A 26,744-nucleotide genomic window follows, 5' to 3' on the forward strand; every position below is an offset into this window, starting at 1 on the left:
AGACGGTGGGGTAATTAGGGATCTCTTCTATAGTGGAGGCTTTGATTTAGAAAGTGTTAGACGGGGCAACGTCCTCAGAGGTGGCTAAGCCTTCATTTGGTCCCTCCAGCCAAAGGGTTCCAGCGCCAGAGTCACCTTTCTTTGTTCTGCCCACTCCCTCCACCCCCAGTCCCTGTGGCCTTGGAGTACATGCTTCATCCAAGAGCTAAAGTTGGGATTTCTTAGCTGAAGTAAGACTTCAGAGACGATGGTTATAAAATCACTCAGGAAATCCCAGACTTCCTTGAAATTATTTGTAAAATTCTAGGTGCATTCTTTCTGGGAAGGGATCCATAGCTTTCACTAGTTTCTCAAACATATTCCTGACTCAGAAAAGGACTTGAACCATTATCCCCCAGCAATGTCCGTGTGACCCGCACTGTATAAAACTGCCCTTTAAGGGGGAGCAACCACCAGGAGTTTTCAGGCCTATTTCTCCGCCTGTTTCTCATCCCATGCTCCAGGAATGAGCTGGGGATGCTGACAGGGGCTGGGCTGGAAGCCACCAGAGCAGCTGACATGAAAGAAGGGCAGGATCTGGGAAACTAGAAGGATAGGAAGGGGTCTCCTCTGGCTGTATCCCTGGCCTGGGGCAGAGGCCTAGATAACTAGGCCCTGTAAAGAGGGCCAGAGTGACCTGACTGCCTTTCTCCTTCACTTGGCACTGTTAACAATGGCCACCTCTAGGACTCCAGGGATGTCCACTGCCCTGTAGAACAGGACACTGGCTTCTGTTAAATGTGTGTGCGCCAGGCTCTGTGCTGTGTTGGCTGGAGGAACAGGCCTCAGCCAGCTTTTGTACAAGAACTTCACCCCTCCCAGCCCTGCCCAGCCCCTAGCCAAAGGTTAGCCCGGAGCTGCCAGGTCCTGGGATGACGAACCTGGACTTCCCCAGCTTGTGACCTCTCCTCTCTCTGAAACCAGGACCACTTCCCAGGCTCCTTTCCCCCTGGGACTGGGAATCTGGTGGGGATCCCATCAAAACTGTCCCAGGAGGCCCTGCCCACTTGGGAGCCACTGAATGGGCGAGCGCAAGGCAACCAGAGGATGCCAGGCCCTGCGGGAGAGGGGGCCTGAGCCGGGGCGGGCCACTCTGGGGAAAGGACTCCCTGCCTTCCTCCCGCCGGCCTCACCCGTGTCTCGGTCTGTGGCTCGGACGACGATGACTGACGTGCCAATGCCCGCTGTCTCGCGAAGCCCCAAGCGGCTGTACTGCTGCTGCGTGAACACCGGGGCCTCGTCGTTGACATCCTCCACGTACACAATCACCTGTGGGAGCCAGCCAGGGTCAAAAGGTCAGCGTAGGGGTCGGGGGAGCCCAGGGCTGGGCCCACCGGAGCCTGCGTATGTGGTTACTGTGATCCTAGGCTGGCTATGAGCTCTCTGCAGAGGGCCTGGGGTTGTCTAGCTGGTCACTGTGTCCCCACATCTCACACAGTAACTGGCACGTGGCAGCTGTTTAAATATCATTTTGTCAGAGAACAAATCTTGTCTGGCTCTTGACTCCGCTATGAACCTGTGGCTAATCGGTGAAACTTGGGCTGTTCAGCTTCTCAGCTATGAGACAGTAACATCAGTTCAACAATTCACACCCTGTGCCCCTCCTTGGACGGTTATGAAGACAAAATGAGCCAGAACTTGGCAAAAGTGCTTGAAAAGTTTAAAGGGACCCCATTCAAATACCAAGATACCTCTGGGAGAAAGGACATGAAAACATTTTAAAGTACGGTCATAGCAGAGGCTGTTGGTGCTCAGACTCCTCCAGATTCTCACGCGCTCTCTCTGGTGCTCTCACCACCAGTGGGCAACACTGCCGCCCTTTGCCGGGGACTACCACCACCCCACCAGCCACACTCCCGCTGCCGGAGCCAGAAGATGCCCCGGGAGCCGGAGCCGCCTGGGAATTACGCCCACTCAGGCTGAGGCCGTCCTCAGCTGCTGACTGATGGGCAGCGGAGATGACCGCCTCCAGAGCTCCCTGGGGGACTGAGTCAGTTTCCTGTGTTCCACTTTGCTGGCTGCCTTTCCTTCCTGGTCCATGCCCCTTCCGGCTTTTCCCAGGCACACTTCCGATACTTCCTACTAATCACGTTCACACTAACCCTTGTCTCAGGATTGGCTTCTGCAGACCCAGCCCAAGACAGCGGTTATCTCTGAGTTGTGGAATTATGCACAATTTTCATCACTGCTTATTTACGTTTTCTAATTTCTCCCTATTGAACATGTATGTCTTACATAACAACAATAGCAACAAACAAAAACACAGTGTGAAAGATGGAGAGAGATGAGACAGCCAGAGGTCAGCACCTCACTCTTCTTTTTGTGCACCCCTCTCCTCTCAACACTCACAGGAGCGTGTGAACATGCACAGGAGGTCTGGCCCAGACAGGGGTAAGACCAGGGCTGTGTCCAGAAGAACCAGCGTGGCGGGGAGGGGAGCTATAGTCAGAGGCTGGTGGTGCTCAATGAACCACAGGGAGGCCCAGGGCTCCTGCCTCTTTTCCCAGATGAGGGAACAGCGGCCCAGAGATGGGGAGGGACTTGCCCGAGGCCTCAAGGTCACTGACAGCTGGGAAGACAGTGATGGTTCTCCTGGTTCCCAGTCCAGCAGCCCTACCACTCTTTGCTCCATGCTAGGGATGAGCTGGCCCCAGAACAGGAGAGAGACCCTCCTTCCAGACTAACAGAGCCTGGGCCAGCAGGAGCTTGCCAACAGAGGAGGCAGGGAGCCAATGGGGCTGGGGCAATGATGCGCAGCACCGAGTTCACATGTGGTCCCCAGTGCCGATGGCGGAGCAAGGTCCCATTTGAGAACATGCATATTTGGCTTCTGATTGATCACTGCCCCTCAGATCAGCCTCAACTTCTCTTCCTGGGTTAGTGGGGAATTAGCTGGATGGAAATGAAGGGGCTTCTGTTGGTATAAGCAGAAATGGTGGCCTGAGTGGCAGAGAACTATGAAGTGAGTGGGGTGGCAGAGTAGTGGGGAAGAGAGGTCTCTGGGGGTAAAGTTTTCTCTACTTCCCTGCTCTTGGGGCCCCTGTAGTTCTGCTAGGTCATCAAATTTTCATGTCCAGACACCCAGAACCCAATATGCAAACTAGCATGCCTACTCCAGAGCACAGCTGCTCACAAGCCAGAACCTTCTAAGTCTGGCTTCACCAAGAACTTGGCTGGGGAGCTCCTGGGTGGGGTGGGATGGGTGGCTGTGAGGGGGAATTTGCATGGATGAATTTCAAGAACTCTCTTGCTATAAACAGAAACTACCCATCCATCTTTCTAAACTGTGAGCCTTCCCCTTCCCGAGTCGGCTTGGCCAAATGACCTTGACTCCAAGAGGTATGGGGAGAAAAAAATAGGGCTAGTCTGACAGTGCAATAAGCAGAGGAGTGAGGTAGCATGGAGCCTGGGTGTGGCCCTGCATAAGACTGGCTGCATGCCACTCTCCTCTTGCTGGTTTCAGCCTTGTTTATAGCAGCAGAGACAGGAGGCAAAATGGTGTGTGGTTTGCGAACCTGAGACACAGATGTACAGGAAACAGGTCTGCCAAGTTCCTGCTGAGCAGGAGGGCTCAGTGACTTAGCTGCTGGGCTCCCTGGAGAACTAGCCCCACTTTCTGTCTAGAGCTGTGCCCTCCGGAGGGGACGAGTCAGGAGACTGTGTGTGCACACGCGCAGTATGCATGTAAGGCCCCAAGTCTCTATCATTTCACTCCCTGGCCCCTCATAGGTGCTGTCCTGGTCTCCGACCTGAAGATTGTGGATGGCCCCTCAAGCCAACTTTGCTGCTGCTGGGGAAATGAGTCCAGGGCAAAGCTGGCGTCCCCAGACTGTCTTCAGGAAGGTCCTGGCTTTTCTTGGGCTCAGGGGTGTGGGAGCTGTGTATAATAAGGGCCATCAAGTTCTGACCCTGTGGGCAAGCAACCAAATCCCCACCTTAAAAATGACTCTTGGGCATAAGGCAGTGGTGGTTTCTGTGCTCTGGAACCTTCTGTGAGGCAGTGAACCTTCTGTGAGACGGTTAAGAGAATAGATCTAAGCTGACTGTCTGGGTGTGAAGCCTGGCTCTGTCTACCCTTACTGCCGTGTGACCCTCAACACATTGGCCTAGCCCTCCTTGCCTCAATCTGCTCATCTATAAAATGGGTATAATAACGGTGCCTACATCAGAGGGTTGTTAAGAGGCTTAAATGAGCTCAAGCACAGAAGGCACTTAGAAAAGTGCCTGGCCCAGAGTGAGGGTGCTTAATGTTCCGCAGGGTTCATGGGGAGAGGACAAACAGAGCGTGGCTGAGCAGGTGTGGCTCTGGGTGTCTCAGCCTGCACCAATGGGCGTAGCTCGGCTTTGTTTTGTTTTACACTGTACCTGGGGTGCTGCACACTGTTTGGTTAGAAAGGTTTGCAGCTGCAATGCTGAGGCAGTGACAGGAGCAGACCCTGGAGAGAGGTGCCCACCTGCTCCTGGGAGGGAGGTGAGTGGGGGTGGGGCAGGAGGGCTGTGGTTACGCAGCTTGAGGTCCAGGTGCCAAGCCAAGCCACGCTGACATCGGTCACCCTGTGGCCTGAAGCTGGCCCCACTGAGGGCATGCTCTGAAGTGGGTGGATTACTTATTCATGTTCTGATTCAGTATCTCATAGTCATGAAGGTGAGCGTGGCTGTGTGGGGCTGATTTGGTGCACATTTAGGTAACTGTGACCCTCAGTCACCAGGACCCTGGAATCGTCCTAAAGAGCCCCAAGGTATGAAACGCCGAGGGATCTAACCCCCTCGGTGCAGACCTCGCTCAGAGCAGTAGCCGTAAGCACCCAGGTTTCCCTCACCATCTCTTCCTGGGGCAGAGCTGCGGGGCAACAGCAGAAGATGGGCCAAGGCTGAGTCACCCGCTCCCCAGCACCCTTCTTTGTGATGGGGACCCGAGGCAGGCTTCTGTTCATTGTTTCCAGCCTGAGGGAAACAGCGGGGTGGAGATGGGCCGATAAGAGCAGCTGATTCTGCCCCACTCAGTTCTGGGTAAAAGTCCCTGCTTGCTCCCCACCCCAACTTTTCCCATCTTCCTCCCACTCTTCACCTCTAAGGTCTGACTCACTTTCCACCTGGTTAAGGGGAAGGGGCAGTGAGTTGCTGAGTGTGCAGTGGGGTAGGGTGGGGGTGACCGTGTAGGTCATCTCCTTTATCTCTGTCATCCCCTTGTAACTGGGCAGGAGAGAACACCTGGCCCAGCCAATGGAATATCTGGGTGCATGTTCTGACCACTCAGGAAGATTAGGGTTGATCTGATTTCAGTTGCAGAGGGGAGAGGCCTGAGGGGAGTGAGGAGGGCAGAGAGGACGACATCTGATGGGGCAGCTGGGTGTGCTGACTGGAATATTTGGCAGACACTTTCAATGGAAAGAACACTGAACTTGGACTCAGAAGACATGGACTCAAGTCCTGGTTTGATCACACGTGGCTCCTCTGTGCCTCAGTTTCCTCATTTGTAAAATGAAGTTGGTAACATCTATAGCTCCAAGATCCCATGTGTGAGAGTCCCTTGGCCCGCACTAGAGAGCTGTGTGGATACAGGGGTTAGTGTAGTAAGGATACCTCATTCTTTAGGACAGGCATCAGCATCACTGACCCCTATCCACATTTGGAAAAACTCGGGCTTGGAGCAAAATGACACATCCAAGATCCCAGGCGGGTCTGAGCCCAAGGCGCCCCTACTGAGCCCAGGTGTCATTCAGCACCCAGATGAGCGATCCCCCCACCCCACCCTGGGCCCCAGCTGCTGGCCACCTCTGGCCCACCTGAGGCTCTGGCTCAGCCCTGACGGCAGTGCTGAACAAAACACAGGGCTTCACGACGTGCTGCCCCATGTGCAAGACCCCAGCCCCAGAGCGCCCTTGGCCTCACCCTGACGGAGCTCCGCATGGGGCCCAGGTCATGGTTGTAGGCCTCCACTGTCAGAACGTGTGACGAGTTCCGCTCCCGGTCCAGCGGCCGGGGCCCTCGCATGAGGAGCCCATTGCTGACGTGGATCCGGAAGTTGTTGCCCTGATTACCTGTGTGGAGGGACAGAGGATATGCATGGGCTCTCCCCTGGAGTAGGATGCTTATGGGATCATGGTTATGGAAGGGAAGATGGGGAGCCCAGACCCCCAGAAGGCAGACTCTTCACAGAGGTCTCAGGCACTTGGCCGAAGCCTGAAGTGGTATAGAAGCCTCGCCTCACACTGCCCTAGCCTAGCAGGATTTGAGGGAGGGGGTAGACGCTCATTCTGTGCCCCCCTTATGGAGAGCCTAGAGGTCCCAAGACCTCCACAACCGGAGGTGTCAGCAGATTCACTATTTCAGAGGACACTGGGGCATTACAAAGAATGGAACACAAATCAAATTCTCTGTGAGAGCTTTAGTAAGGAAGCACCCACTCCCCCATCTTGTGGACTCTCATTTTCCTTTGGGATCCAGCCACCTCTACTCATAGGGGTGAGCTCACCCCTGATTCCAGAAGCGAGATCAGCACACTGTAGTCTTGGGTCGTAGTGACTGGTTCAGGCACGGTCCCGGGATTCTAGCTGGCCCAGTGAGACTCAGCCTTGGGAGGGTGCCGGGGTGGGGGTGGGGGGCTGTCCCAGTGTCCAAGGCCACAGTGACTGGTTCAGGCAGGGGCACGTGATACACACTGGGCCAGTGACACTCAGTGTCTTGGGAGCTCACTGCTCTGGGCTGCTCTGGCCTTCGAGCTCCCCTCTGTCAGGGTGATATCCCACTGTGGGACTTGAAGAACTTAGCACAGCAGTCAAATGCATCCTCACTGAAAACACGACCAACTTGGTGCAAATGATTTGAGAACATTCCTCCCTCTGACCTGTCTCCCAGACCCTTGGCAGCCTAGAGAAGCTCTGCTACCCTGGGGCAGGAACCACCTCCCCCTGCCATCCTAGGGCAGCCTACTCACCGTGAAGGATGCGGTACCACACACGCCCAAACTCGCCCTCATCTGCATCTGCGGCTTTTAGCTGAGGGAGAATGAGACACGTGGTTACTCCTCAAATTCCACCCATAGGCAGAGAAGGTGTTTGTGGAGTCCCTCCCCTTTCCTTACACCACCCCAAGCCTGTCCTGCCCAAACCCAGCTTCCCATGAAGCTGGGGGTGTAGAAGAGGAGAGGGACACATTTCTCTCATTCCCTATGAGGACACCTGTCTGTTGATGGCCCCGGGCTGCCCTGGCCGTGGCAGGAGACGAGCCAGCTCTTTCTCCTGACACTCCTCCAGGCTCCTGGTGAGCAAGGGCGAGAAGGAGCACCACGGCTCTCTGGATCCAGGCTTGGCTAGCTCAGCTTGGCCCTCCACGGTTCCCTCCTTCAGCCTTCTGAGAGTCCAGGAGACTCACCTGGGGTAGGTGGGGTGCACAACTGCTCCTTGCCCACACTTTCTTGGTCTGAAGCTATTCTGGCTCCCAGCCTGGCACTGTATATACTACAACTCCCAAAGAGTATATTGTACACTGTAACAGCCACATTGTGGAAACCCAGAAACCCCACTTGCCAAGGGAATGGCTCCACGTCCATTCACACACATGATCATTCCAGTGTAGCTCCAGCCCACCCCGGTTTGCTAGGTTGCACCTCAGGCTTATGCCCTATTTCCAGTGCGACTTGGGGGTGCTCTTCTCACTCTGAGAATGCCCAGTGCTTAGCCCTTCTGACAAAGCATGTGACCTTGAGGCTGCTGGCAGAGCCACAGATGGCCCTGAGGTCTGTCCCGTCAAACCAAGAGCTAAATACCTCCTCTACCCACTACCCACTACCCACTGGAAAGAAGCAGAACATACCCCTGCCAAGTGATGCAGAGAGAGGCCTGGGCTTGCGTGGCTGGGCAGGCTCCCACAGGGCCACCTTACGTGCGACTTGCTGTGTAACCCCCGGGACTTTCGCCCTTTCCCTGGATCTGCCCTCTTGTCCTCAGCAACACGTCAACCCTGTGCTGTGTGTCTATGGGCTTTGAAGAACATGTTGATGGTGCAGAGGACAGAGTCTGTTGGTGTGAAAGGAACAGCGGGTTTGGGTCAGGCAGACCCAAGCACAAGCCCTGGCTTTGCCACTTACTGGCTATGTGGCCATGGATACAATAACCTCACTGAGCCTCAGTAGGTACAGTGATAATCAACCTTGTGTGGTTGATGGGCAAATTAGATATAATTGCTGCAAAGCGTCTGGTCTGGTGCCAAGATAGATGCCAAAGGCTGGATGTTATGAGACATGCCACCTTTTCCTGAAAGGCCCTCTTGATTTACACTGGGGTTGGGATGGCTGCGTTGCCCCTTGCTGTGGAGTTCTTCCCTCCCCTGAGAAGACTTAAAAGCTAGAAGGTGGAGGGATGTAGCGGGGCACTTCGACAGCCTGGCTCTGAAAGGGATCAGGACAGGAAGAGGGCTGAGCTGTCCAGTGGACACCCTTGGGTGTTGCTGTCCGTGGTGGGACTTCCTGGATGCCTCCCTTTCCTGGCAGCCTGTGCCACCTGGGGAGTTTTGCCTCCAGCCATCTAAGAAAAATGGAGGCCACAGGTGAGGTGTGCTGTCAGCATAGGAAGAGAAAGTGAATGAGGTTCACCGAAGGGCGAGGTGCCGGGAGCCAATGTGGAGAATCCCACCCATGGCAAAGGTCATGAGGAAGAGGCCTGACGGGCAAAGGCGAGATCAGGACTCAAGGGACCCCCTGAACTTACTCGAGCATCTACCCCCAAACCAGAATCTGTCTGTCTTATTATTTTATGTCTTTCACCAGCTCTTCTGACATTAGCAGGGGTCCGTCCCTGGCCAAAAGAGTTAACTTGTTGATAAATCTCCTGGGCATGAAAGGAGTGTTCCAAACCCCCTGTTAGCATTCTAGCTTACTTGGCGGCTTTATCCAGACTCTTGCAACATTGTTGAGCCTATGCAATGCTTGCTGCCAAGTTCTCACATCCCTTATCCATTGTGTTCCTGGGAGTGCATATAGTCAGGATGTAGAAGGAGCAAGTAATAGCCTTAGCATTAGCAACATTAGACTTTGAGTTAATAAGTTCTTTCTTTGCTGTAACCCGCTGAATCTTTGCTCCATAAAAATGTAACTCTGTACTTTAAGGGTGACGCAGGCTAAGAATTTAAGAAGAAACACTTTAAGGGAAAATCATTGTTCTGGTGTCCCGGCTGACCAACCTTTATCAAAAGGAGGTCATGAAATATCAACAGGCCTCCAGAATAGAAGATGATGTACAAAAAAAGGCTTTTGTAGGAAGGAACATGATATCAATAAAAGTTATTACTGATGAAATGTTGAGTTGACTCCACATTTTTCACCTTGCTGTATGTATAACTCAGGGTATAAAAGCCCCAAGAAGAATAAAGTAAATGGGTCTCGCTCGAAGAAGCTTGGTCACCCCATGTCTCTTTCTTTATCTCTTTATCTATCTTTCTTCATTCGCCGACGTCATCCATCCTGAGGATATCCCTGGACTCTGCTGAGGCTAGACCTCGGCAGTGAGGTGTAAGCTACAGGCATCCAGCAGGCCCACTGAGCACTGGGGACATCTTTAGGCTGATGTGGCTCAGGGTGCCAGATGCCGGTGCCACGCCTGCCCAGCCTTTTCAGGAAAAGCACCAAGTCCCCACCACTAGCTAGGCGGGGGACCCTGGCCAGGCTGCACCTCTTCAGATCTCAGTTTCATTATCTGGAAGACAGGGCTGGATGAGATGACCCCTCAGTCACCTAACGGACGCTCATAATCCTACCCACTTGGGACTATGCAGAGGATGCTTCTCTGTTGTCAAGGGCAAAGGGCAGGAAGTGAAAGTGTTAGTCGCTGAGTCATGTTCGACTCTTTGTGACCCCATGGACTGCAGCCCACCAGGCTCATCTGACCATGGGATTCCCAGGCAAGAATACTGGAGTGGGTAGCCATTCCCTTCTCCAGGGGATCTTCCCGACCCAGGGACCAAACTCAGGTCTCCTTCATTGGCAGGCACATTCTTTACCATCTGAGCTATTTGTCAAAAAAACAGGCTCCCCGAAAAGCAGGTGGATCCCAGGCTCAGGTCTTGGGCAGAGCCACAACTCCCCCTATCTGGGAGCTTGGGGGTCCTTGATGGGAAAGCTGCTGAAGACTTAGGCTTCTAAGCAAGCTGGTTGCCAGGGAAGTGCTGGCCTCCAGGAGGAAAGGAGGCTGGGGAGGAGGGGGGGGGGGATGGGGTGGGGAGTGTGTGTATGCGCGTGTGTATGCGCGTGCCTGGGTGTAGCCACCGCCTGGGGGTCTCCAAGGGCTCCCTCAAACTACAAGGAGTGCAGCCCTAGAAGTCTCAATCCTCTATGTTCTGCCCTGTGATTTCTCTGACTTTTGAAAATGCCTCTCCCCCTCACTTCTACAGCCAGATACCCTCAAAAGGAAGGTGCTCTTCTGGGAAGCTAAGGGGAGGGGGGCCTGGGGGCTGCCAGGGCCCATCTCTCTGCCCGGTCCCCTCCCACCGCGTGGCTTGTAGCCCCTCTCCCCGGTAACCTGGAGGCTGGCAGGCACTGAATAGCAGCCCGCTGGCTGCCCCCGACCATACCATTCAAACGCCCAGCAGGGGAAGGTGAGAGCCTCGGGTACAGAATCAGAGAGACCCTCCCCGCTGCGTTCCCCCCACGGGCCCCCGCCCCTCCAGAGGGCTCCAAGGAGACCAGCCAGTGAAGGCCGTGGGAAGGCTCAGAGCGCCCAACTCCTCCATGAGGCTCCCTCTTCCCAGCCCAGTTGCCATCCCGACCTTCCTGGCTTTCCCCTCCCCCCAGGGAGGGCCCAGACTCTTCCAGACAAAGCCAGGTCTAACTGGAGAGTGAGGGGCGAGGGCCACTCTGCCTGGCTGGCTGAGGGACACAGGCAGAGCCCAGGGCAGGTGGGGGTCACAGAGACGACCAGTGCTCCCAGGATCTCCCTCGAACAGCTGAGAAGACCTCTCGCCCAGCTGCAGACTGCTGAGGGCTGGCTGTGAGGTCAGTGCTGGGGCCTGCAGGGAAGTGGGGCAGCACGCTGCCTGGGGTTCTGTGGGGAGGATGTGCGCATGTGCTCAGACATGGGGAATCCCTCTGCTTTCGTAGCGAGTGGAACCTAGGCCCAGGTAGCAGCAGTGGTTAGTCTCAGGCCACCCAGAAAGATGTGCTGAGGTCAGTCCCCTCTGATCACAGCAGGCCCTGCTCTTGGAGCTCTGAATGAAGAAAGAAGGTTCTAGACTGAGCTTGCAGAAATATGTCCAAAGTGAGGCCTGCAGGCTCCAGTGGGCAGGGAGAAGCTTCAGCTGCTCTTGAGATCATTCCTAGCCTTGGTCTGACAGAGGCCTGCTTTCCCCAGAACCACTGGCCCTGGCTGGCTGCTCAGACAGGGCAGCCGGGGGCCCTGCAGTCAGTCTTGCTGCACCTCCCTGGAAGGATGGCCTGATATTTTCAACCACTTGGGAATCTCCTGCTCCCAAAGAAAATACTCCAATGCCAATTTAGCCTCACATGTTTTTTCAAAGCATTGCCCCAAGGACTGAAGCCTGGACCTGCTTTGCTAGCCTGATAGGGTCTCCAGGTCCATGCGGAGGTCTCGAAATAGCATCAGGACTAGCAGGGCTGTGACTTCCCTCACTTCAGACTGCACTTTTCTTACTCCCAGCCAAGCGCTTCCCTGGGGAGGATGGAGGGATGGGCAGTTCTCTCCCCAGGGGACATGGCAGTGGGCACACCCCATCCCTCTTCCCTTCCAGATTCAAAGAAGGGCCAACCCATATATGGCCTGGTCAGCGCACTCTCTAGGCCTGATGCTAAGAGGTGGAGGCCCCAGGCAGCTAGATGGGCATCAGAGTTTCCATCTGGGAGCTGGGAGGGGTCATTCTCTGGAAATGCTGGGAAGGAGTGGTGGTGGGGACTGGGTGGGGGTAGGGGGTGGGGTGCACTGGATGCCCTTAGTCCCTGGGCACAGGGGAGGCCGCAGGCAGAGGAGGCTGGGCACAGAGAGCCAAGAGTTAGGTCCTGCGGCTGTTGGTGAGTACGTGGGGCGGCGATGGCGGCTCGGGAGGGTGTGGGCCAGGGGGGCCCCTTCTCCATTTCCCACTTCCTGCTGACTTGGTGGGCTCTGCAGCCCACAGGCAGAGTCTCGGTATAACCGAAAGCCCTCCCGCCTCCCTAGTGTTGGTGCTACGACTTGCCTAAGTTAGACTAGGCTGTGACTTAGGAAAAGGAGAGAACTCTGTTATCCTCTAGGTCATGAAAGTCTCAAAGGTCAAAGAGAAACAAATGATTATTTCTTATTAAACCCCCTTCTCGATTTCCTGTCCTGTGTTTGTAGAAATCAAAGATCATAAATGTTGGCCTGCAAGCTGTATGTAGCCTCCTTATGTATTTTGTTTGGCCCATTCGTAGTATTTTAAATATTTGAAAATTTATTTGGATTAAAAAAAAAATCAAGTTTGTTTGGCCTTTGCAGTGTCTTTTTTGCCCCTCCTGTCTCTCCAGAGGGGATTCAACCGGATTTGAATTAGTTGGCAACACTTCAACATCAGGGAAGTTTGCCTTAAAAAAGTCCAGATTTCTGGCTTCTCTTGGGAATCTGGAAGAGGGATCACAGTGGCCTGCCTTCTGGGATTCTGTCAGCTCAGCTGAGGCCTCTCTGTCCCCATTCTTCAGGTAGACCTGCCCACCTGTCCTGCTGGTAACATGCTATCTACTACCTGGTCTCTAACTATGTAAATTTGCAACCAAGAGCTCAGTTTGATTTGCCAGCTATAAGGAATCTGCCGCCAACCCCCTTGCCCCCCCCCCCACCAGTGGGATGACCCTAAGTGGTAATGGATGACTATGTATGGGGGTTTCCAGCCCCATCTTGTCAAGTGGGCTGCTCTCTGGGGGTTCTTTCCCACTTGTTCTCAGGAAGCCCTGGGAGACAGCTGGGAGCCAGCAGGGTGGCAATGCCACCAGTCCAGGGGTTGGGGACCCTGGTTCTAGCTTTAGCTTGGCCGTTGGCTCACAGTGTGGCCTTTGGGCTTGGCTGCCCCTTATTTGGGCCTCAGTTTCTTCACTTGTCTCTGGAGCAGGCTGGACTTCTTTGGGAAGCACCAACAGGAATTCTCCTGGGGGTCAGGCGGGTAACATAGGTGTGTAGGGAGCCGGAGGGCAGGGAGTGCAGTGAGCTGGGGGCCAGCACCCCGTCTAAATCGGGCAACTGCTGCTCAGCCCCAGCCCCTGCCCCTGGGGGCGGGCAGCAATGGGCCCCATGTTGCTATTGCTAAAATTCTGAAATTTCAAGAGAAGCCAGGTGTTCAGATATTTATGTGAAACCTCGTTTTTTTGTGTTTTTAAAAAACATCCACAATTAATTTAAGTTTATAAAAGCACTGTTTGTAGCCTTGGTGGCAGATAACTGCTAGGATCCTTGCCCTCTGCAGCTATAACTGATGATTTGTTCCTGGTCACAGAGCAAGTTAGGGACGGGATTGGTCTTAGATCCCAAGACTCTGTTGTGATTCATGAGAATTGACTTGAAAATGCCAGAAGGCATTACCCTTCCTGCCTCCTCTGTGACAGGCAGGCAGGGACTGGAGCAGATGGAGGATCTCAGTTCAGGCCCAGCTCCATCACTCATCCGCTGTGTGACTTTAGACTTGTTGCCTCTCCCAGGCTCACTGTTCTCACCTGGAAAATGAGCGTAGTGCCCAGCAGCCATCAAAGCCCCCTCCCCCTCCAGTCCTGAGTGCAGCGCATTTGCTCCTGTCTCATTCCTGTTGCAGGAGCCATGAACACAGAGGGCCCCAGCCCCCTCGCCTTGCTCACAGCTCCAGCCTCGCCGCGGAGGCTCTCAGAGGCCGTTGACCCCATCCCCGTGCTCATTGCCCTGGCCTGCATCTTCCTTCTGCTGGCCACCTGTCTGCTGTTCATGACCCTCTGCAAGCCCCGGGCACTGGACCCGAGCCGCCGCCGGGCCCGCGAGTGCATGCCCCACCACCCGGGGAGCCCCAGCGAGCCCCAGCTCCGCCTCTGGAAGCGCCTGGGCTCCCTGCGCCGCTCCCTGCACAGCTTCCGCCGAGGCCGGCCTGCCCCCCGGCGCCCCCTGCCGGGCAGAGAGGACAACCACGACTGCGACTGCACGGAATCTACCAAGATGTGACAGGGGTGTCCTCCTATTCCATCCACAGACCCTCTTGCCTTGGGCAGAACCAGGCACCTCAGGCTGCAAGAGGGCAGTGGCTCAAATAACCTGGGCCACAAGCCCACTGCCAGCGGTACCCTGTGCACTCAGGCCCGGGGCCTTTCCCAGGGATCGTCCCCCGGAAGAATGCCTTCCTTCCTGCTGCCACTTTAGCTGTTGCCGGTTGGAAGGCTCCTGGACCAGTGACTGGGCACCTGCAACCATCTGGACCCTTGGCCCAAGGCTTTCAACGGTACAAACCTGGGGCCCCCAAGGCCCCTCTCTGACCACCAGGCACCAGCCATCTCCAGGAAGCAGCCCCACTTCTTCCCAAGAGAAGCCCTGCCCACCCTCCAGGTGCCAAAGCCCCATTCAGATTCCAGTGCGAGTTGCTGAATGGCCAAAGGTTCCCTCCAGCCAAGTGAAATACTCAGCCATGCTGGGGGCAAGGGAGTGTCCTGCCCTCTGTGCCAACTCAGTGCCCGAGGCAAAGAGGAACCCAGGGAATCCTCTCCCCCGACTTCCTGGACCTTGCCTGCATTTGCCTGTAATCCATGGGAGCAGCCAGCACCTCTGGTGGTGAATCAGATGCTGGGTGCCTGCTAGGAGGAGGGGCATTCTGGGGGCTCTCAACACACCTAGCCAGTCACAATCTTGGCTGTCACTTTGGCACACACCCCCCTCAATGCACCTGAGCCAGGATGGATGAGGAAGGGGCTGGGAATGACTTAAGAAGCTCCTTGCAGAGGCCAGGACTGGCGCTGTGTCAGAGCGGGAGGAGGCACTGTCCGCAACTGGAGGTGATATTATCCGGGCTCTGAGAGCATCGTAGAGGCTCCATGCCTCACCCAGGGAGGGAGGCAGGCTTCCTCCAGCTGGGAGGGTCCAGGCCTCTCCAGGACAGCTGTGGAACCTCAGGCCTCGCCCACACGAGGTGCGCTATCTTATTTTTGGTGATTGCTTCAATGACTGGCTACTGTCAAAGCAATCCCACCCCAGGCTGGGCTTCTCAGAATCCCAAACCTTCAACCTCTCCTCGCAAGGCTGGGGCTAACCACTTTGATTGGTACCCAATTTAGGGGGCTAGGCAGAGGGGTCTGAACTGCCCAGCTCCTGCCCCAGAGAGTCATCTGGCTAGGGTCACCTGTACCCCATTAGGGACTGATTACATAACCCTGCTACAATCCACAGAGCAGCCAGGCACGTCTTCTCACAGAGTGAGCTCTGATTCTGCCACTCCCCAGCTCCAGAACCTTTGTTGGCTCCCTACTGCTGGATCAAGCCAGAGCTTCTTTGTCTGGTGCTCAGTGCCCATTGGGAGCTGACAGCGAATGATGTTTCTAGCCTCATCTTGACCCAAGACTCCAGGCAAACTGAAATATCTGTCCACCGTGGGCTACAGCTCACTCGGTTTGCATGCCCTCCGTGAAGCCCTCTGTCTCCACCTGAAGCTTCCTCCTGCTGAAATCAAGGGAGGAAAGGGACCTCTTCTTTGGGCAGTGTGGGTCATCCCTGTCATGGCTGCTCCTTTTTGCAGGCCTGGGAGGTCCCCACAGAGCGAGACCAAGTCCAGCCCCTCATCTGCCTCACCAGCAGCAGACTCAGAGGCATGGGGCCTCTGTTTACTGAGTGAAGGGTGGCCCTGTTTAGTCCCAGGGGCACCTTGTCTTCCCTTGGATGCCCCTGCAGAGAAGTTGTCTCTCCCAGCAGGCCCACTGTGGCTTCCTCTCAGGTCAGTCTGACATCTGAGAGCAAGTCCACTTTGGCTAGAAACTTACTTCCAGGGCCTTGAGAAATCACCAGAGCCCGATTTTCTCCCTGAGAAATGGGGAGAGTCGGGGACTGCCTTATATTACTCAAAGGCTCTAGGATCTCACTCTGAGTAGCTATATAAATAGAAACCAAGTCTTGGGGTTTAGAAAGCGGGGCAGGCCTCCTCCTGCAGCACAGTAACCTCTTCCTGTACAGGTTTTCCCCCTCGTCACGTCTACCTGAGACACCCCATGTTGAATTCTGCCTGGAGTTGGTCACCATATCACCCCCGCGCCAGCATGCTCTGCCTGGCATATGGTGTCACAGGGTGGGCAGTAAGGCTACCCTTGACCTGAAGGACAAAAAGCTGGAGGCGGGGAGAAGAGGACTCTCAAAGGTCTGCTGTACCCCAATCTGTGTTCCCAGGTTGATCCTTGGAGACCTGTGTGAGCTGGGGGTGGCAGGTGCTAAGTTTTAGGCTAGGAGAGAGTGGAGCCTCATGGCTTAGTATGGTGGGTGTCTTTAAGACCCTAGGAGCTGAGGCTCAGAGGGAGAAAACCTTTTTCTGGAACCAGCCCCCAGACCCTGCCAACCCATGGCTTCCTGGACTCTTGGCACCTCTGGGAGTCAGCACCCTGCTCCCGGCTCCCCTCCTGCCCCACGCCTGGCCCTGATGCAGGGAGGTGGGCAAACTGCCAACCTCCCACTCTTGGGCCCCTCCCAAGCCTGGGAGCCTGTCCCAGCGGGCAGGCCCAGATTTGCTCTGTTTGGCTCAGCCTCCAACTTGGAAACCCCACAGCTGGTGAGGAGGGTAATTCATGTCTGGCCTCCCTCCCCACCCAGCAACTGAGGCCTCCAGGGAGGGTTCGGGAGGGCACCCAACCTCCTTTTTCAGGTCCCTGCCTTCCTCCCCCGAGGCCCAAAGCTGTGGCTCCTGCTCCCCGGGCAAAGGAGCCCTTTCTTTTTGTGCCTGTTTATTTCCCAAGAGGGGCGCTTCAGCCAAGAGCCCTGTGAAAGCAGCTCTGTTCTGGGCTGTGTTGGGCCCTGGCTCTCTCCTCCTTTCTGGGAAATGTGACGTCTCCAGCTCCCTCCTGCTCTGAGAGGGCCTTCTGGGTGCAGTGGGGGATGGGGAGAGGCCTGTGGGGGACGGAGGGAGTGGGGAGAGGAGGGCCAAGGCCTTCTGTTTTGGGCCCATCCATCCTGGGTTACATAACCTGGGGGCTTGCTCTCCCCAGCGGGGAGGAGGGCGCCTGGGTCCCTCTTTGGTTCCAGCACTGGCTGCTTGGGAGCAGCAGCTGGACTGGCCCGTCTCCCTCCTGCCGCAAGGCCACTGAGCATGCGCTCTGAACTGAATGTGGCCCTGCCCGGCCCCCGCTCCACCCGCCATCACCTGCCTGCACGATGCTGTGGCCCTCAGGGATGTCCTCGGAGACGCTGGCCTCGTAGCTGCTCTGCAGAAAGATGGGCCGGTTGTCATTCACATCCAGGACGGTGACAAACACGGTAGCTGTGCCCGTGCGCCGCTTGCCCACGGGGCCGTTGTCTGTGGGGGGCAGAGGAGGGTGGTGTTAGCAGCTGCCTGGTGTTAGTCTGCCTGGGTGCCAGCCAGACTCTGTTCCTCCACCTCTGCGAGGGGGTGGCTCTTTTTCTCTAGGTTAGGAACAACACTAAGAGTATCTAACATGTCCCAAGAACTCATTCAATCCTCACAACAAGCCTGTCAAGTGGGTGCATTATCAGAGGTGACTGAGGCATGGAGTAGGTTGAATGGTGGCCCCTGAAAGATACACCTATTGCAACTTCCTGGGAACCTGTACATGTAACCTTACAGGGAGAAAGTGACTTTGACGATGTAATTAAGGATCCTGAGAGGAGGTATCCTGGATTATCTGGGTGGGCTGTAAATCCCATGACAAGGGTCCTTACAAGAGAAAGGCATGGGGGTGGGAGAGCGCGGATTTGACACAGAGAGGAGAAGGCCATGTGAAGTTGGAGGTGGAGACCAGAGTCCGGCGGCCACAGGCCAAGGGACACTTGGAGCCACCAGAAACCGGAAGAGGTGGGGAAGGACCCTCCCCTAGAACCTTCAGAGGGAATGCAGTCCTGCTGACACCCTAATTTTGAACTTCTGGCCCCTGGAGCCGTGAGAAAATAAATTTGTTCCTTAAGCCACCAACAGTGTGATCGTGTGCTTCAACAGCCCTAGGAATCAGCTACAGGGACTGAGATGACAAACCCCACTGCTGTTGGGGCCAGGAGGGTGTGTCTGCCTCCGGGGCAGCCGTCCTCTGCTCCTGTCCACACTGGACAGGTGGAATGGGGCCCAGGAACACCAAATGTTCTGATTCCTCAAGAGGGAGTAAACATCTGAGCTTTTGACTAAAATCTCCTGATTTTTAAATGTCCAAAACTAACTATCATTTCTCATGAAACATGGGATGGGTCAAACACGCCTGCAGGACGGACTGGGCCTCTGCATTCAGTGATGTGGGCTCTGCCTGATTTCTAAGCCTTAAGTATTCAGGGATTCTGCCCCCTCAGTTCCTGGAAGGACCCTCCCAGGGTTGGGTCATCCTTCTTTTGCCCAGTGCTGCATGTTCAGGCAAGGGCGGTCACCCCAGGGAGGAGTACGGGTAGCTGGTATTGGCTGAGGACCAGGGGTGACTCTGTCCTTCTTCCCAAGCCAGCTGCCCCACCTGCTGGGGTCAGCGAGTTATCCTGAGGTAGGTCACTTTGTCCTCCTGAGCTCCTCTCCAGGACCAACCTCTCACTGTCCAGGGTACTTCTTACGTGCCCCGTCTGGGGACAGTGTGAGCTGGCAGGCTCCATAGCAGGCCCCAGCCTCTCCTCCTAGCCAGTGCTTCATGCAAAGGCTGAACCAAGGGTGGGTGATGGGCCTCCAGAGGGCGGTGTGGCCACTCCAGGACGGGAGAACAGGGCAGGGGGAAGACGCACGGGGGAGATGCTGGGGAGTGACTGCAGGCTGGCTAGAGTGAGGCACACAGATCTCACTGCCTCTCACCCTGAGATCACTGCAAACACTGAATAGGGCGTTCCTGTGAACACCAAGGGCATCTGGGGGACACAGGCCTCATCACACCCCTCTTGCCATCCGGTGTCATCAACGGCTCCCCGCTGCCTGGAACCAAGACCAAACCTCCAGCTAAACATTTAGGCCTCCACAAGGGGCCCTACCTGATCACAGCCCCCCCCCCCCCCGCCAAGGGACACCCAGACACAGAGCTCTCTCATCTTCCAATTCAGGCCTGAAATGCCCTCCCTGCTTCTCCACATATGGAAACCCAATGTGGGCCCCAAGGTGGTGGGCAGCATGTCTTGTTTCTATCAGCACTATCCTGCTCTCTTAGGCAAGTCTGTGCCCCGAAGGGCCCTCTGAGAAACTTCCCTTCCCGACTCTGAGGCCTGGGGTTCCAGGTGGGTCTGACAGCTCCCCCAGGGACAGGGACAGACCCAACTAACTAGCACATCACATCCCCTCTTGGCTGTAATGAGGGGTTCAGAGACAGGTGCTGGGACAGATGGAACTAATCAGAGCTCATCTGAGGGTTTCTGCTGGGGAAGCTGGGAAAGATACAAATGCCAGTTCCCTGCTGCTCAGGGGAACTCAGACTAAGGCTGGGACTGCAGCAAGAATCTGTCACCAAGTGAGCCAGAGGATGGAGCTCACCCACAGGGGACAGAGGCAGCCAACACAGAGAGACTGAGGCCTGTGGCATCATCTGAGCCCCAAAGCCAGTCAACAGGTAAAGCTCCATCTCCCTGTGGACCAGTGTGGTTTTGTGAGCCCATCCTGCTGAAGCTAGTTAATTTTAAAAATTGCCACTAATAGTCCTAATTAATCCAAAGGCACTCGCAGAGGCAACTTCCTTCAAGCAGCCCGTCTTGATCACCCGCCTCTGCACGTTTCCACCACCCTTGGTGCTCGCACTCTCGGGCCACCCCTTCACCCTCTTCTGCTCTGTTCTATTTGCAGTATTTGTCTAGGTGCTGGTCTCCTGTCTGGCCCCCATGTAGCCCCCACCACACCACCTTAGCATCTTGCACGTAGCACCATGTGCCGAGCCTCACGGCTGGCAAGGGGATGCTACTGTACCGAGGGTCTGGTTGCCCTTTTTCCACTGTCACCAGGGCACAGCCTTTGCCTCAAGGCCAGCTCCTGGGAGGGCACCCACGCAGACTCGGTGGGTGGGCTGGCGCTCACCGATGGCCTCCAGAACGAGCGTGTATGTGGCTGTGGTCTCCCGGTCCAGGTTTACCACTGTTCTCACTGTGGCATCGCGGTAGCCAACGCTGAACTTCCCATCCACGTTTCCACCTGTGGGCGAGAGAGAATGAAGCAGGAACCAGGGAAAGGGGTGGTGGCACCCAGCTCGGCTTCTGAGCCAGGATACCCAGGGCTGGTCCAGGGGTGAAAGGCTGTGTGGTCCACTCAGCACTACCAGGGAGGGGAGGTCCTAGGGGGTTCTGATGAGGGCGTGGGCTTGCCTATGTGGGCTTGGGTGAAGGGTCGAATGCCTGAAATCCTAAGAGTCTAACATTGGTCGAACACCTACTGGGTACCAGGCGCGGCATCTCATTTGTGCTGTCGCTACTTCACAGAGCAGGAAAATGGTCCTTTAGTGAGGTTATGGCGTATTGTCACCTATTCGGGGTGTAGGACTCTAACCGGAAAGTCTGGCTCCTGAACCCATGTCCTTCTCCACTCTTGCCACCTGCCTGTCCGGTAGAAGGGTCAGGGCGTTTATATGTGGTTGAGGACTTTGGGGTCAGCTGAGTGGTCTTGGGCTCTCTGAGTGGGGACTCCCGGAGGCTACACGGAGTAAAGAGTGGCGGCAAGTGGAAAGGAGACAAGTGGTACTGAGTCTTCCTGAGTTCTGGGCCAGGTGGGAAGGGGGATGGTCTCCCCTCCGAGGAGAGGAGAGGAAAGGACAAACGTGGAGAGGACTCCATCAGAACAGTGTGGAGACCCTTCCCTGCCAGCTGGGAGGCAGTGTGGCCCTCTGGGCAGCAGAGGGCGCCACTGAACTGGGTTTGTGCTAGCTTGGCTTGGGATGCGCAGCGCCTGGCAGAATGTGCAAAATTAAGATCTGAGAAACCTAGGGCTGGGGGCTCTCAGGTCAGCAGGGACTGGCCACTCTGAGGCACCGGGAAGTTGCCCCAGAGGCTGCCACCAGGCGCTCCCTTGCCCTCACATGGCTGGCCCCTGGAGAAAGCACTCTGTCTTTAAAGCCCCAAGTCTCTAACACCTGCTTCCAAGTGTCTGAAGCACCATCTACAAGGGGCACAATCTGGCTTCAAGGGGCAGAGGAGGAACTAAGACACAAGTAATGCTGGAGGCTAAACCGTGGCTGGTGCCACATGGGGGTCTTGATAACAGCCTTTTCCAGAGCAGTCTTGAGAACAACCTGCAAGGAGCTGGTCTGAAGGTGTGGGGCCTCTTTCAGGGAGGGGGAGGAGGGAAAGATCTGGAGAGGAGACGTGGAGGCCTGGGAGGTCACCTGGGCAGCAGCAAGCCGGGGGTGGGTTGTAGTCTGGGATTCCTTACTCAGGGGAGAGGCGTCAGGGAAGCTGGTGTGTGCAAGGTACATGTGCATATGAGCGTGTGTGTAATGTGGTTGCAGGCAGGCCAGGGGCAGAGCGAAGACTGAGCCAGTCAAATGGCTGAGGGGAGGGCTGAGGAAAGTGAAAGGACTGCCCTGCTCTCTTCCACACACCCTGGCACCTCTCAGGTGTGCCATGAACTGAAGAACGCTGGTGGACTGTTCTAATCCAGGAATGGCTAATACATAGCACGTTTGCCACCACCTACCAAGACTACTGCCATTGCAGACATCACTAATCGATCACAGCTCACTTTCTCCTGTGGAGCCAGGACGTGGACATTTCTCCACAGCTCTCTAAGTGGTAGCCACTTGACACTTTTAAGCTAGAATCATTTCACTCAGAGATATTTAAACTGTTTGTCTCTAAACAGATGAAAATTCTCATCATGAGTGAAGGGTGCCCTGGGAAGGGCTAGGCCACATTCCTTTAGCCACTGCTTTGTTGGCTAGAGATGTGGGGTGGAGTTGGGGGCAGGGCTTCTCCCCAGGAGTCACTGGCTCCACCACCCTCTAGAATAAACCTCAGGAAGAATCCTGTATCATCCAATAGGCATAGAAGGCATGCCCGCCCCACCTCCCCCCACCCCTCCAAGAGAGCCAGACCAGAGGGACCCAGGTGCAAACCCTTTGGCAAAAGTCAAGAGCAAATCTTTGAGGTCCCAGCAGGGGCAAAAGGCTGCTGGCCAGGGCAGGTCCTATCTCTTCTTCCCCTCTTCCCAAGCCCACTCCAGGCTGGCCGCTCATCTGAGGGGCAGGGAGGCAGGGCCACACCTGTTATGAAGTAGCTGAGCTCAGCATTGAGGCCCACGTCGTTGTCAGTGCAGTTCAGCCAGACCACCCGGAACTCCCGAGGCACGTCCTCCGACACGGAGACATTGTACATGGCAGGGAAGAAGGTGGGCGTCTCGTCATTCACATCCAGCACTGGGGGCAGAGTCGGCACTCAGGGCTAGGCCTGGCTTCCACCCTAAACTACCAGCTCCAAAGCCAGCAGCTCATGCCACAGCCCAACAGGAAACACATTTCCTAGGAGCCAACACCTGCTCATCGTGGGCCGAGGGCCCCCATGGCTGCTGGGGCCAGGACAGAGCTGAACAGAGATCCTGCCCACTCCTGAGGCTCGTGCCATCAAAACCCCAGAGTCTCTCTCCAATATGCGCCCAACAACAACAACGATGACTGTGATGACAGTCACCACATTCCTCCGCTCTCCACAGGTGCCAGGCCCAGGCTAAGTGCTTCCTGTTCAGGACCACAGGGGCCCCTCATACCATCCTCACTAGGTACCCATCATTTGGCACACTGTATAGATGAGGAAGCTCAGAGGAACTGAATGACCTGTCCAAAGTCATGCAGCGAGAGAATGGTGGGTGGGGGTCTTGGGGAGGCCCGTCCCCAGTTTATCCCAGGGAAAGTAGCTGGCTTTGAGAACTAGCCCCCAATGTCTAATTTCCCTTACAGATTTGTTTTGCAGCTCTGCACATCAGGCCCCCATTCCTTTGGCAGATGACCTACGATGACCTTCATAGTGAAATGAGCCCCACCCTGCTTCGGATCCTCTTTGCAATAACACCAGGAGAAGTGATCAGTTCATCAGATGACATGGTTTCTGCTGAGTCTTGGAAAAAGAAAATCTGGGGTCCTCTTTGAGAGGGCTGGACATCTGCCCTGTCAATCACAGGCACAGACATGGGTCATCAAACTGGCATGAGGAACTCCCAAGCCTTGGATCAACAAGAGAGTGGATGTTCAGCTCTCTCTAGCTTCCATCATCTTGGGTCATGATTAAGGGAGGTGAACGTTTGTGCCAGGCCAACTACTACCCACTCCCCATCCCATGGAGGCCAGCAGGAGCCAGGATGGGACCAGGCCTATCAGAGAGAACAGCCCATCTCCTGCCTGTTACATTCTGAACTATTTCCCTGGGATTACTCCTGGCCCCCTGGCAAGAGTTCATGTCCACGTCCAAGTTTTGTCCTAGAAATTAAAGACACAGGCCGAGTAGGTGAGAAATAGTAACCCTCCTCAGCCTGGCCCTGCCTTGCTGGAGGGTGGAGACAGTGGGAGTTATCGAGAGGGGCCCAGGGGGTGAGAAATCTTAGGGAGTCTGGGAATCCCAGCTGCCCTCTTCCCAGGTGATGCCCTTCCACAGCAATTTCAGGCATTCCCTGAATACAGGAAGGGAAGCTTCCCTTTACATCTCCAAACAGGAAGTCTGTCCTTCCAAAGACAGACAAAGAGCTCTGAACCTCCCTGCCTGCTCGTAACCCCAAGGGTGCCACCCCTGCTCAAACCCTCTCTGATGCTGCTGGGATCAAATTGGGGGACCTGAGCAGTGTGTCCAGGTCACTGCTCCTGGGCTCTGGGACCCTGAAGTCAGTGACCAGGTAGACAGAAGGCCCTGCTGGCATGTTTGAACTGGTGGAGACATGAAGGGCTATGTCGAATGGCTCCAGTTGAAGAGGATGCCCATTGGCAAGGCAGTCTGCGCTGCCTGCACAGCGGACAGCAGTGGTGGGCATGGGCTCCCAGCCAGCTTGGCATTGCCCCGGGGCCCATGCATGCACTCAGCACAGCAGGAGGCATGCCGCACCCTCACCTCGAATGATGAGTGTGCTGGTGGAGCTCTTGGTGGGCGTGCCCGCATCGCTGGCCACCACACGCAGCTGGTACTCGGCAATGCGCTCGCGGTCCAGCTCGGCAGTGGTGACCACCACACCGCTGCTGCTGTTGATGACGAAGTCCATGCGGGGCATGCCCACCTGCATGCGGTAGGACACCAGCCCATTCAGGCCCTCGTCCAGGTCGATGGCCGCCACCTGGGGGAGGGGGAGCTGGAGTGAGGTCTGGGGACACCGGTACTGATGCGCAACCCCCGAGAAGTGCCTCCTCCTTCCCGATGACACGGCTGCTGCCCCAGAGCCTCAGGCCAGGCCACTACCCACAATGTAGCCTCCCAGATGCTCTCAAGGGGGTCAGCATGTCCGAGCTGAAAGGTATACAGATGCAATAAGTGGGGCTGGGGGTGGGAGAGGTGGGAAAGGGGCTTTCCAGAACAAGTGTCCAGGTCAACAGTCTTCTCCCTTCAAAACCCTGCTCTCCTCAGTAGGAAGCTCTTCCAGACTCACTCCAGCTGGCCCAGGACCCTCTCCAAGCTCAGGGGTCTCCCTCACCCCTGACTCTCACACTGCTGGCTAGGAGCAGTTGCTAAACAGCTCAGACCCTTCAACCATGTGGAACTCAACTACACAAAATGCTTGATAAAAAGGATTCCCTCCCATGGTCTGTTCTACTTGTAAGACAACAAAAATGAGATGATACAGCTGGTTTTTAAAATTCATTTGAGGATTTGATTAAATCCTGGCCATTTGAGGACACATGTAGGCCAACTTTCTCCCAGTCCTTAGGCTGCTCCCAACTGTTACTGTTTGCACCTCCAGTGCTGATGAGAGAGATCCTGACTCAAGACTCTGACATGTTGAAAGTTTTACAGAAGAAGATTCAAGACATTTGAGGAAAAATGTGCAAAAACAGTTAAAATGAGAGCTTTGGATCTAACCAAGACTCTCAGGATTGAGGGGATTTCCCAGGTGGTGCTAGTGGTAAGGAACTCATCTGCCAATGCAGGAGACTTAAGAAACGTGGGTTCAATCCCTGGGTCAGGAAGATCCCCTGGAGAAGGAAATGGCAACCTACTCCAGTATTCCTGCCTGAGAAATCCCATGGACAGAGTAGCCTGTGGGCTACAGTCTATAGGGTTGCACAGAGTTGGACACGACTGAAGTGACTTAGCACAGCACGGCATGGCTCAAGACTGAAAGTCAATGTTAGTGTCATCTGGCCTAATTTACATCCAACAAGCCGGACAAGAAGAGAGTATTCAGACTTGGATTGGATGGTTTCCTCACTGGGGGACTCGCTACTTCTAATTTATCTGCACAGCTCTGATCCCTGGGGAAAGTTCTTCTGCATATTCAGCAGAAATCATTATTAGCTGAGGTTGTAGAGGGGACCTGGGGAACTGCACAGCTCAAGTTAGAGCCCTCTTTCTGGAGAAGAAAATGGCACCCCACTCCAGTACTCCAGCCTGGAAAATCCCATGGACAGAGGACCCTGGTAGGCTGCAGTCCATGGGATCGCAGGGAGTCAGACACGACTGAGCGACTTCCCTTTCCCTGCCTGTGTCTAAAGACAGTTTCCCAGTTAACTACTCCCAGTTCCTCCAATCATCTTCACATGACTCTGAGCCAGTTCCTCCATAAACTCAGAGGCTGTGCTGTCGGGCGTTTCCTCCCTCTCTTGCCTGTGAGTCTAGAGGAGAACCGGTCTGGAGGCTCCCCCTTCCTATCTGCGGGGCACTCCTCCTCAGGGAGTGGCTGCATTTCCTGGATTGCAGCTCCCCCTGCTGGGGGTTTGGGGAGAACGTTCTGTTGGAGAGAGAGAATGCGCCCTGGAACCTTAATCTCCTTTTATAGATGAAGAAACTGAAGCACAGTGGGTCTTCAGGGCATGGCCCACTTCAGGTGAACCGTTCTGGCATCTTGACAAATAGCCCTGTCTTCTCTGAATGGGATCAGGCTAACCCCTTGCTATGGGATCCCACTGTCTCTCGTGTAGAAACCCCCGTGACAGACACACATGTCATGAGTACATCATTTGCTGTGTATTTCCTGCAGTCCAAGTGGCAGCTTGCTTACACATATGTCTGATTGGATCCCCATCACATGGCCAGCCAGGTCTACTATTCTGATCCCTACTTCACAGGCCCAGAGTGGTTAAACAGGGTGCTCCAAGTCACCCAGCACATCGGTGGTAGACTTGGGAAGCCTACTCCAAAGCCCACCTCTTAACTTTGAGGGCCTTTCAGTGTTTCTAAACAGCCCCATTAGGGCATCAACAGAAGGCCTGGGCCCATCTCTTCTTGGCCACAGGGACTTGGCCTGAAAAGTCTCCTGAAAAGTGGAGGGATCCCACCCACCGTGTGGGGCTGCCTTGGGCTTACAGCAGAGGGGCTGCCCATGCAGACAGAATGTCTGGGGTACACTCGTCTGACCTTCTTTGTGTTCTAGAAACACCTATAGGCATGAAGTGTTGAGAGTCTCGGGCCAGACCATCACAGTCAGGCCCTGAGAAAGCCATTTGGCTTCCCAGAATTCTGTCTCTGCCTCCCTCC

At 55.4% G+C, this 26,744-nt stretch overlaps 2 protein-coding genes across 2 annotated transcripts in view; one reads left to right on the top strand and one right to left on the bottom strand.

The window, feature by feature from the left end:
• The window catches only part of CDH23 (cadherin related 23), a 388,322-nt gene that overhangs the window by 86,317 nt on the left and 275,261 nt on the right, over window positions 1-26,744 (bottom strand). The window contains exons 24-30 of the mRNA XM_068981694.1: window positions 24,171-24,390; window positions 22,343-22,495; window positions 20,170-20,283; window positions 17,342-17,490; window positions 6,977-7,037; window positions 5,932-6,080; window positions 1,173-1,308 (exon numbers count right to left, since the gene is read on the bottom strand). Of these exons, the coding sequence (XP_068837795.1) occupies window positions 1,173-1,308; window positions 5,932-6,080; window positions 6,977-7,037; window positions 17,342-17,490; window positions 20,170-20,283; window positions 22,343-22,495; window positions 24,171-24,390 (982 nt within the window). The remainder of the gene's footprint in view (window positions 1-1,172; window positions 1,309-5,931; window positions 6,081-6,976; window positions 7,038-17,341; window positions 17,491-20,169; window positions 20,284-22,342; window positions 22,496-24,170; window positions 24,391-26,744) is intronic.
• C10H10orf105 (chromosome 10 C10orf105 homolog) lies at window positions 12,075-14,174 on the top strand. Its single transcript, XM_068982258.1, has 2 exons — window positions 12,075-12,090; window positions 13,798-14,174. The coding sequence occupies exons 1-2, from the start codon at window positions 12,075-12,077 to the stop codon at window positions 14,172-14,174; spliced, it is 393 nt and encodes a 130-aa protein (XP_068838359.1).

Source organism: Capricornis sumatraensis, chromosome 10 (assembly GCF_032405125.1).
Source record: "Capricornis sumatraensis isolate serow.1 chromosome 10, serow.2, whole genome shotgun sequence".
Lineage (NCBI taxonomy): Eukaryota > Metazoa > Chordata > Mammalia > Artiodactyla > Bovidae > Capricornis > Capricornis sumatraensis.